Below are 12,166 nucleotides of genomic sequence, written 5' to 3'. Positions count from 1 at the left end.
CACAACTTTCTGCATGGTACCCAAACAATGTATCTTGATGACTTTTGTCACAAAAAAAGTGAAATGTCTCAAGAACCATTGGATGCTCTGAAAGCAATGCAGTTTCAAGTATGTTTCTTGTTAATGGTTTGAAGGTAAATTCAATTGTGTGGAATGTTTGTATTGGCGGTGACATTGGTATTTATGGAAAAAAAAATCTATTCTGTGTTACTGTTATTGACCACCATTAATTTTGATCAAATTCTCAGTCTATACAGACTATTCGTTCAGATTAATACAAAGAACTTGAAATCTTATAGTAGACTTTTTGTAGTATTTCTACCTTGTGGATTTAAAGGTTTTCTTAAATCTTAAGGCTACTGCGGGTGTCACATTTTATGTTTCAAATACATCGATTGTTTTCAAAGGTCCAACATGTACCGGAAATGTCAAGTGGTTCTTCACTTGTCAGCTGAGAACTGCTGTGGCTGCTGGACTATTATTAAATGTCCCCAACTCATATGTCCACTTCAAAACCAACAATGGTAAACAATGGGCAGTCATGCACCAAGTTTTGGGCAGTCTCCAAGGATACATTTTTTTCCACTGAAATGTTGCCTTCTGGGTATTGTTTCTCAGGTGCAGGGTCTGTATCATCCATCTAAATATGGTTTTATTTTTTACAACCACATATGAAAACGTGTCCTTGAAAAAATTGCTTATTGTATCTGTATTCACCTTCCTGTCCTAAGGACCACAGTGTATGGGGCCTTAATTTCATCTCACTCAGTTCTTGGGACTTTTTTTGAATGAAACTTTTTTGATGTCAGCTATAGTTACATCATTGTCTTTTTCCCTTTTTCACACATTTAGCCATTATAATTTGACTATTAAAATTAAAAATGAAAAAGAATAAAATACACTTACAAACATTTTAAGGGACAAAGGTGTTGGCCTATGTTGCGTCCTGGAGAAGCACCTTCAAGCCTTAAAGTGGGAAGGACTAAAAAAGAGATAATTCAGTCCTGTTGATCCCAGTCCACACCTAGACTTCCTTTAAACCAGTAGCCAAGGAAAGAGAAAACTTTGGATGCCAGATTTGGCTTGTGTTGGCTCCTCAGGTTTCAGGAGTCAATGACCTCTGCAGTTAGTTGTCCACCATTGTACTATGGTATTGCCTGTTTTTATTATTGTAGTGTAGTGTTGTTCACACATTGTCACTGTTCTATTTTAAAATGCTGCTAGCTGGGTCACTCTTTGATAATGTATCTATAGTAGCATTAGGCATCAGTATTGAATGGCATCTGTGAGTTGGACAAGCCCTTGCGCACACACACACACTTACGCACGCACACACACTCTTGATGTTGGAATCGTTGATTAATTTTGGTTCAGCCTTGTCTGTGCTCTGTTTGAATATAATTCAGACAGAGGGAACTGTTTCCCGCTGAGACTTTTCTTTACTGCTCTCCCTATCTCACCATCTCTCTTTCTCTCCCAGCCTCCCTTCTCCTCCTGTTCATTCCCTCCCTTTCCCATCGTACATTAATCCAAGCCGTATCTAGATGCGAACAATCTGTATTTCATTTAAACTTGAAATTAAAATTAGCCTTCAGTGCCCCAAAGAATTCCTCTGCCCCTCACCAAACATAAATATGCCTCGCCGACCTGACAACTTTCTGCCACAGCTAATGCAAAATTATTAATCTTACGTGTCTTTTATGCATAATCTAGGATGCACTGGGGAGGCTGTTGTGCTGCATGGGCCATTTATTTTACTTCAAAGCTTGCCTTCACCATTGACATACCGCAGGCATCAGTTGATGATATGCATCTCGTGTTGTGACTAGTAAGCAAGATAGCAGGCTTGTTATTTTTTCCTGTACATGTCAGAATCACTTAAGTTTATCATTCCAGGAGAACAAATGCATGACAAATCAAGCAGTGCAGTAACAGAAACTACCTGTGTAATGCATACTTTTTTATTCAGACGATGATATTAAAGTGTAGTTTTTACTAGGTTTTGTACTTAAATGGACTGATATCTCACTTCACTGATATGAACTGACTGGAAACAATTAAATTAATGAGAGCAGTCACAGAAAACAACGAGTAAATATGTGGGCTATGAAACTAAAACAAAGAACTGGAAGATGCTAAAATGCTCCAAAGAGCTGAAGGGAACTGAAGGGAACCATAAAGTTGGGAGAACATTTTCTGTGGGATTGTTGCTACGTGTGATTCTTTTGACATTACACAAAGTCATTTGATCCATTATCAATATAACATTTACATTGGTGCATCTTAAAGTTATAGAATGGGATGCTGAATATATTAATTTTTTGTGATGACAATTTATTGATTTTTAGTTATGCTGGCGTATGTTGCAGTTTTATTCCTGACCTCTGAATGCCTGGTATTGTGAGCTGTCAAGGGTGAAAATGGAAGTGTTCCTTTGTAAAATTGAAATACCTACCTCTTGAAAAACATGCAAAACTTTGTACAAAAACAATTGTGTCACAAAATTAAATTATATCAAATCCTAGTTCTCTATTTAAATATTATTTTGCGTTGAGTATTTGGCATTTTGGAAAGAGACATTTATTTCAGCCTCTTGATGCGATTAAGCTCTGTCTGTGAGTCTGTCAAAATATGAAGACCCACAGGGATCTAAATGTAATGTTTTCTTCCAACGTTTGATAAATGAGACACATGCGCTAACAAAGTGATTGATGGCAAGAAATTTTAACGAATTACTTATTTCTCTGAAGGATATCAGAAATCACAGAACTCAGCTCCCTCTTCCAACATTGAGAAGAGGAGTACACTTCACAAATCTGGACTTTATATCATACTTATAGAATGACAAACTTAAAGCTCAAGAAATGCCAATGCTATATGTAAAAAGGTTTAAATATACCCTGACTGTTCAGAGGATGTAGTTGACAGGGATTGAGCGTTAGCTCTGACCTCATACCGACCCCGATTCCATCTGCTGTCAGATGAGTGGGACGGATCAGCGTCATCTCACCGTCCTCTCTGACGCGAGTACCAGTGGCGAATGTCCTGCACGTTACAGGATTCACACACCACATGTCTGCTGGTATCAGATTGTATTGGTAAAGCATTTCACGTTTTGGTTTTGGCTAATTTCAGTTTTATAACCTCTGCAATTGTCTTACAAAACTGTGGCGCAAATTTTTCTCAAGTGCTTCCTCTGAGTAATCATCTGAAGTACCCTCGGCACCAACCACACTCTCTCTCACTCTCGCTCTCTCTCTCACACACACACACACAAAACAGCCTCTTTCCTTTTTCTCACCCTCTTCTAGTTTCACATTTTTACTCTCATTTTGTCTTTTTAATCTTGTTCCCCCCATTCAATTCCCCCTCCTTAATAATGTATGAATACAAAATGCAAGCAGACCAAGAGGCACCATTCTTCATGTGCAGCCCACTTGTTAAATAAATAAATAAATAAATAAAGAGGAGCATTAATGTACAAGTGCACCAAATGTTTTGATGCATAAATTAATATAATAAATTATTGTAAAGGAAACATGAAAGGGCATTATGGGACCAAGCAGCAAGATGCCACAGCAGATGAAAAAGGGGATGGGAATTCACCTTTTACTTCTTTTGCTCTCCATGTCGACTTATCCTTCATTTCTTTTGTGCAATAATTTTTCAACCTCCCTTTATTGCTTCATTCCTTTAACTCCACACCCTTTCTCCCTCTCTTCTTTCTTGTTTCTTTGCATCTTTCCTGAAATACCTCATCTCTTCTCACATCCTCTTTCTAATCTTTTTACTGTTATCTCCTTCCCCTCAACCCTCCTTTGATAATTTTGTCTTTTTCTTTCCCTTTTCGGTTCTTTTTACTGCCTCATTATCTACTTTCTGTCCTTAATTTCATACTTTCTATACTTTTCTTTCATTATATCCCTCCTATTTTTAATGATCCTTCTCTACCTCAATCATGTATTTATTCTTCTCCTGTCTCTTCTTCTGTCTCTGTTTCATTTCATTGTTTTCCTCCCACCCTTCCTCTTTCCTTCTTCTCTTTTTATTAATTTTTCACTCTCCCACTATTTAAACGTACCCCACCCCCCCTTATCCTACCTCTTTTTCCTTCTTGTATTCCTCTACTCTCCCTCCTGCCATATCTGTCCCTTCCCATCCCTCCTTCCTACTTTCCTCCCCCTTCCCTTTCTACTAATTACTTTTCACTCTCTCCCGCCCACCTTTCTTTCCTTTACACTTTCCCTCCCTCTTCTCCTCCTCCAGGTCCGTCTGCTGTACTGCTCCCTGGAGGAGGCTGAGCTGGTTTTCCGGGCAGCCTGGGCGGCGGGTCAGGCCGGGCCCAGTCACATGTGGTTTGCTGTGGGACCTGCCCTGTCCGGTTTAGGCCTGGAGGGGTTGCCCAAGGCCTTGTTCGCCATCCGGCCACAGGGGTGGAGGGATGAGCCACGCAGGTACGAGCAGAGCATTAGACCTTTAATTTTCAAGGGTTCACTTACTATAATTACAGGAAATCATTTAAGACCATTTAAAATCTTAATATGGAGATTTTTTTTTTAATTTTCATGGTTAGACCAATATACATCATATCTGCTTTACTAAGTAGAAAAGGACAAAAGGGACTGCAGTCTCGATGTCCTTGATCTAGGACGTGCCGTGTTTGTTGACATGTCTGCCAGGCCCTAGTATGTAATTTGCAAATTGATCACATTCTGAGTAGAAGGTGTAAATGCGACGGCTCATGATCCAACATGTCCTCCTAAATGACATAATAGGTCGTTTGCTAATGACTTCAGAAAACAACATAGGGAGTACCAGCAATAGGCGGACCAGACTTTTGTCGCCATGGTAGCAATAAACATGTGGTTAACATTTTGAAACGGTCACAGTTTGGTTAGGTTTAGGCACCAAAACTACTTGGTTAGGTTTAGAAAAACATGATGGTTTTCTTAACAGTTTTGGGGTTGAATTTTGTTGTTTCCAGATTTATTTTGTAGAGTTCCTAATGTGTCTCTTTTTGTGTCTCGTTTACTTTTTCTTCCTGTCTTTATGTGTTTTCCCACCAATGTGATTTTCTGACTCGCCTTAATAAGTTTAACCTGTATCTAATTATCCTTCCCTCACTTGTGTATTTAAGTCTTTGTGCTCCCCTTGTCTGTTGCCATTTGTCTCCCTTTTCATTTCAAGCATTCCAGCCCTTTCTCTGTGTTTATTATAAGATTGTCTGCCTTTTTTTTTTTTTGGGCCTCGTTGGTTTTATTTATTGCCTGCCCCCGTTTGGACTTGTTTGCCTTTTGGACTGCTTGCCTGGTTTTGACCCTTGACGGTCTCACCTTGCCGTAAGCCTGTACACCTTTTGTTTTAAAAACACTAAACTCTGCCTTAAAGTCTGCATCTGTGTCCAATCCCTTGTTGTCCTGTTCCACACTTAAACTTACTGTGACAGATTTGGGTTAAAATAAGTAAGCTACGATAGAAGCCTAAGTCACGTGACTTGCGTCCTGTGTTTAAATTAAGTTAAAATAAGTCATTGTTGACTTTTGTTTTAATATGGGACACAAACGGCGGTCTCCTCTGTTTGACCCATCCACCCAAATTCTTTATATTGTCATAATTGTCATAATTACATGGTCGCTGCCTGACAATAAACTTAAATACTGAGTTTCCCTCCAGGGGGAGCTGTACTAAGGTGTACTGTATTTTACCAGTGAAAGCAAAACCTAACCAAGTAGCTCTGGTGCCTAAAGCTAACCAAACTGTGACAGTTTCACAACATGAACCACATATTTGAAAGTCTTTGGTTAGGTTTAGGAAAGATCACGGTTTGACTAAACAAGTAGTCAACATCAACTTTCAGGGTCACACAGGAAGCCAACCCCAAGTCTCCCAGGTTTGTCTGACACATTGATCCACCAAATCTGCTTCTTTCATGTACTCTTTATACTGTGGCATCTGACCTCATACTGACTTTCTGGGAGAAAGCTTCAGGAAAACCTTTCTTTAGTTGCCAATGAATTCATCCTGTTTATCACAACAACTGAAAGTTATTTCTGCCTCCCTTGACAGTGAATATAGGTTGTAATAAGCTGCTTGCACAGACGACCTACTGTATACGGCCGTATTTTGGGGAAGGATGGTCTGCATCAGATGTCATAATTCAGATAATCTATCTAGATTGTGATTGTAAGTCAATATTAAGTAATGAGGTTGGTAATGTCCACTTTACAACAATATTTATTGAGTGTATTAATACAAAAAACAATCTAATTCTGGTTTAAATACTTATTCCTGAAACATCCAAGTAAACCTTGAGTTTTGAATTTCTATCACAGATATGTGTTCTTAGGGTCAAGAATTAACCCCCATGCTCAGTTTTTATTTACCATAAGTTCACAAACATCAGCTAACATTAGCCACTAGCCATACCAGATCCATGAAGGCTGTAGCAACAAAACCCATAAGTGCACCGAATTGTTCAATGGTGTGTTATATTGATTAGAGGTTCAGTTCCTGTCTCTCTGAAACCTGCAGATACCCAGTCAGTGAAACTTTTTTTCTCAAATAAAATGTGATAGTGTAAAACTATAAATGAGGGACCTATTTGTTCCTGCACTTTGAATGCAACTCTTTTTAACAGTTGTGCATGTTCTTAAATGGTTCTTTACAGAACTTTACTGCTATGTAAAGTGTACAGTATGTTGTGAGATTGTTACTGATGCTGAAAATCCATGAAGTTCAGTGTTGGTAGATTATTTTCTCAAGTTAAAATGATTTTCACATGTGAAGTCACTTCTGGAAAGCCGAGCCTTGAAGCTGCTGAAAACCCAACCATATGAGTTTAAAAATGCACGAGGATCAGTGAGAAAATAAACATTCTCTTTGTCATCCTCTTTTGTGCACCTCCATGTTTTCCCTGCATCAACCAGCTGAGGTACACAGTAAAATTTTATGAACCCTTGCTCTGTCCATGATGTGTTCTCTACTACAGAGGTACCTGATTTCACCGCAGGAATCATTAAATTTTCATCTAATCTAATCTAAATAGACTGACCAAGTGAATCCAGGTGAAAGGTAGAATCCTTTATTGATTTTAACAGTTAAGTCCTCCTTAGTCATAACAGAAGACAGAGGCGTGTTAGAAAGTTATTTTACACTTTATGAAGACAGTTCAATAATGTAGGACAATGATGAACATTTTGTGAGATAGCTTTTATTTTTTTATTTTATCACAACAGAAATCAAAACCAGGGAAAGGATTTTTCTTGTATTTAACAATACCACAAACTGTGAAATACGTTTTCTATTTTTCTACAAAACACTGGTACAAAACAGATCAATATACAAACAGCTTTTGTTGCCAAACTTGACTAGATGCGCTACATTTGGGACAATGAAATATCCACTGAGCTCTAGGACATGACTCTTTTTAACATCTTCCTACATCACTCTCTGCCTGATGCCTACCGGCCATCTTGAATCCACTGAGAGGCAGGATTTCTTCCAGCTTTCCAAGCAGCATTTCAAATGTATCTGATTTCTGTGCAATGCTGTGAAATTAGTGTCCAAGTGACTAGCACACTTGTCACTACCAGACAGAATGTCAGGGTTCATTGTGAAACACAGATGGTGTGTCCTAAGACTGGGGCTGGATACTTAGAGGGATGTGACCAACGCAGATGGGTCCTTCTGAAGATCTGACTGTCACACTTAACCTGCACCTCATCCCCAAATGAAAATGGTTAGCCTCACTCAGACTACAACTTGTAGTACATTCAAGCAATATTCAAGCAAAAATGTATCACCAGCATGACGTTATATAAAAGTTCTTGCATAGCAGAAGGTCTTGTAGACAGGTGTGGCGGATCAAAAACCCTGTTAAAAAAAAAATAAATAAAAAAGTCTATCACTTGGACTTACTTTAACTTACTAACATTTTTTTGGACCTCTGAGTTTCATGAGGTAAAAGTCATGTTACATAGCTGCTACCTACAGTATATAAATAAAAGCAGCAGGAACATTTTTTACAAGGAAGTCACATGCAAATGCCAACAAGGTAAATATTAGTGGTGATTTTCGTTTAATTGTACCTGAGTTAAACACATAAAAACATAAACACTTAAACACATAATAATGAAATGGAAAATAATGTACCAAGTATATGGTAAAAGTTGTAATATATCACACAGTAAATCCTGAACTTTTTTGGAGCTTACTCCTGGCTTTCATAATTAACATATTAAAATATTAACACAGTTTCAGGTGTATTTCCGTTTTATACTACTTTATACTTTTACATACGTCTTTAAATTGTACTCCACTACAGCTATAATGACTGTTTTTACAAACAAAAGATATGAACCTTTTATAAGATATGATGCAAGTAGCTAGAAGCTCCACTATGACCAGATACAACATAAAAATGCTGCTTACATGTTTATTTTTCATACATTTTTACATTATGGTATTGCTACTTTTACTTTTTACATCACTGTTGGAGTTTTTTCATTGGTCTTTTTGAAGTGAGACACTGTGTTTACCATTGACTGAAGGCAAATACCTGGTAAAAATGACCATCACCATTGGTCATGTGATATTTCCAGATTTAATGAGTTGATAACACAATTGTGCACATTTGATTATTGGATACTGGGGGGGGATACATCAGCTGTGTCCTCCAAAATGCCACAGTTAAATATTTCAAATGAATCTGACACAGTTATCCCCTCCCTGGTATATTACAGTATATTGTGTGTTGTGTCCTGCGATGGACTGGCGACTTGTCCAGGGTGTACCCCGCCTTGCGCCCGATGTCAGGTGGGATTGTCTCCAGCCCCCCCGCGACCCTGTACGCAGGATAAGCGGTTGACGATGGATGGATGTGTGTTGTGTAGCTGCCTCCTGCTCTCTGCTGCAGTGTTTATGACTGCTGCTGCTGATGGATCCTCAAGAGGGCCTTTCTGGACACTAAAATAATGATGCTTATGATGCGGACCAGTAGTTTCTGTGAACATAAGAAGAAACGGCACACTCCCTGTGATGTCTTACCCCGCTGCACCGCTAACAGCTCTCTCAAGTCATATGTAAAATTAAATTCAGCCTTGTTAACTGATTCAACATATCGTAACATTAAAGAGAAAATTTTATTTATATCCTAGCTTCATTACAGCCTCTTGAAAGTGCCATATTTAATTCATCACCTGACCAGAGCCTATACTGTAGTAGCAGTATCACCACTTTCAAAGTGACAATGGTAGCAACAAAGTACAAAAATGAACCCCCTGCTTCCCCTCCTGAAAACACCATGACTGTGACACCTCAAATTTATATGCAGATCACTTTTGAACTTTTGAACTCTCTCCAACAATTCTTCCTCACTTCATGTCCTGCCCCGCTGGTTTGTTTGAAGTGGTAATGCACTGAATTATAGAAGCAAGACTCCATTTAAAATGCTTTATGATTTGTGATCATTAGATAGGGTTTCCTGCCTAGTTGGAGCAGGCCTTATCATCAGGAATACAGCAAGAGCCTATTGTTGGTCTTCTTAGCTTAATGTATATTATGATGTGAGAAGTGTTTGTTGTTGTTTTTTGTTGCTGTAAGTTACAAATCAGACATATAACACATTACAGACATTTAGTGCTTTTTAAATAGTCTCTTGCTCTGTAAAAGTTTCCTGCAGATCAAGGTCCGATCTATTATATTATTATATATTATATTGTCTTGAGAGAGACAGCGAGAGAGGCTGCTAATATTTATTTATTAGAATGAAGAATACTTTACACATGAATACATTTAGAAAGTGGATGTTCACTGTTGTGCTGAAATTGTGCTTGCTTTAGCTTACTGGCACCAGCTACTTCATAAATCCACCATCAGTGTAGTGCACCCAGTAGGTGTAAGATGATGTCCAATCATATTTATACAGGTGCACAAGCTGGCTTATATAACTTTACACTTTTAACTGACTACTCCGTTAATACCTTAAATCCAACACCGTTTTCTGCTGCTCCCTCCACCACTCTGACCTGGATTGTTGACCTTACGGAATCTAATATATATGTACCTATATGTGTGTGTGAAAGGTGATTTGTTCTTGTTGCAAAACCCTTGCTGCTTCTCTGATTCTTGAGAGCAGCCTATAAGAGCAGAGCAGTTTTGTAACTGTTTGTAAAGATTTGTGAGACAAGAGCATAACTTTTTACGTATACTTACCATTCATTATTTTGCAAACAAAGAACTGTGTATTCTGTCCCAAACTCTAAAAATAACATCTGCCACAAAAAAGGTTCCCTTCCTAAAATCCAACTTTTTTTTATAATCGTCCAACTAGACGTCTAGGCAATAAATCATCATATGAGGATCAATATCAAATTAAATATACTCCTTCAAAGTCACATAACAAACAAAGCCTTTTCTCTATAGGTTAATAGTTTAGGGAAAGATTGTGGTTTGGATTAAAATAACTACTTTGCTAAGATTAGGGAACCTTTGTTGTCGTGGTTACAATGATATACATGTGGTTAAGGTTATGAAACGATCATGTTCATGATTAAAAAGAAACTGACGGTCAGTTTGAAATGAACAGAAGCCATTTGTGTTGTTGACACATTTGTCTACCAAGATGTCTTCCTCTCCTTACATGGACTTTGTTGCTTTCTAATAGCTTCACCTGACTTCCCCCTTTGTTCCTAGGTTTTGGAAGGAAAGGGTTTTGTCACCTTAACATAAACATATTTTTCTTTCGGGCACCTGCTGAAAAGGCTGATGGGCTTGTTCTTGGCCTTTTATTTGAGAGTGATAGGATGTTGGATAGTATCTGTAAATAGGGGAGAGAGGGGGGTCTGTGCCTCTTGTTTAATTGGGCGTAAATCTGGTGTTACTGTCCATATAATAAGTTCAAGTGCCAACACACCACTGGACTAAATCTAAGACAATAACCAAGTTTACATTGAGGTTAAAAGTGAAGTGAAGTTTCCACGCATGAAAGCAGAAGTTTTTCAAGACCAAGATTGATCAAAACATAGGTGGTTTCTGGATGTTTAGGTGGCTAGCTAACAAGATCCAACATATAAATAACACATTTTAGAACTTTTGGAACATGGACGTTTTCTCACAACAAAAGCACAGAAGAGATGAAAAATATCCAATGCTGATGAGTCCAGTTTTGAGCTGAGGAGACAATTTGGATTTTGCTCTTTAGTCTTGATTCATCACTTTTTGTGTGCAGACACCAGAACCTCATTTGTAGATATTGGGCAATTCTACAGTGTCTCAGTCAGTGGATATGCAATTACTTTCCATTTTGTTGAAGTCACACATAATTTAAACTGCCAAGATTGGTGTTCTTAAAAATATTGTCCAGTTCAGCTTTACGGCACAGATGAGGAGTCCATTCATTTTTCCTCATAAGTTCAGCTCAATTAAGTTTGAGATTTGGTGCATTTTCATTGTCACACGGTGTGCACTTATTCAAGCAGTGATAACTGTCTTCCACCCAGACAATGTCTCTCTGTCCTGTATGCCTCTGTCTCACATTGTTCTCTCACTAATCCTGCAGGCGCATTGCCAAAGGTGTCTCAGTGCTCACCCATGGGGCGATGGCTCTGCGGAGGGACCAGGGGGCCTCCAGTCGGTCGCAGTACGCCGGCAACTGCCAGAGCGACGGCAACCAGACCCACCGAGTGCCAGACAGAATCAGGTGAGATGGAGGGAGAGGAGGAGGCACGGGGTGACTTTGAATTTTGATGTCATTCATACCGGCTTCTGACACACAGCAGAGTGAGCAAGCAAACAGCAGAACACCATGGAAAAGTAAATAGTGGCAAGCGGTGTTATTGAAGCTTACATATTCGGAGCATTTCTAGAAAGCTGAGTCATTCTGACCTGAAAACAGCTGTTTTGTTTCAATTGTTATGTTTTAAAGGTAAAACTGCACATGGTGGCTAGAGATGGAAAGTTGGACTTCTGTGTAACTGATCTTGTACTTGTGAATGCTACAGATTTAGACGGTTGATTACCGTACATCGTGATCATAAGGTCAAACAAATGTTTTTTCTTGTTTTTGCTCTACATATTAACTTTGCATTTGTACATATTTCATAATAAAGACCTTGATACAGAGAGCTACTTCATTCTGCAACTCAGCAAGACTATTTAGAGTCACATT

The 12,166-nt window shown here is 38.6% G+C and overlaps 1 protein-coding gene across 1 annotated transcript in view; it reads left to right on the top strand.

Annotated features, from left to right (window-relative positions):
- The window catches only part of grin2da (glutamate receptor, ionotropic, N-methyl D-aspartate 2D, a), a 228,923-nt gene that overhangs the window by 103,644 nt on the left and 113,113 nt on the right, over window positions 1-12,166 (top strand). Inside the window, exons 5-6 of the mRNA XM_038725574.1 lie at window positions 4,267-4,454; window positions 11,558-11,698. Coding sequence (XP_038581502.1) covers window positions 4,267-4,454; window positions 11,558-11,698 — 329 coding nt within the window. The remainder of the gene's footprint in view (window positions 1-4,266; window positions 4,455-11,557; window positions 11,699-12,166) is intronic.

This window comes from Micropterus salmoides, unplaced genomic scaffold, assembly GCF_014851395.1.
Source record: "Micropterus salmoides isolate LMB-PRFRI ecotype aquatic unplaced genomic scaffold, ASM1485139v1 Ms_hic_scaffold_17, whole genome shotgun sequence".
NCBI classification, from domain to species: Eukaryota; Metazoa; Chordata; class Actinopteri; order Centrarchiformes; family Centrarchidae; genus Micropterus; species Micropterus salmoides.
This window is presented reverse-complemented; position numbering and strand designations above follow the sequence as displayed.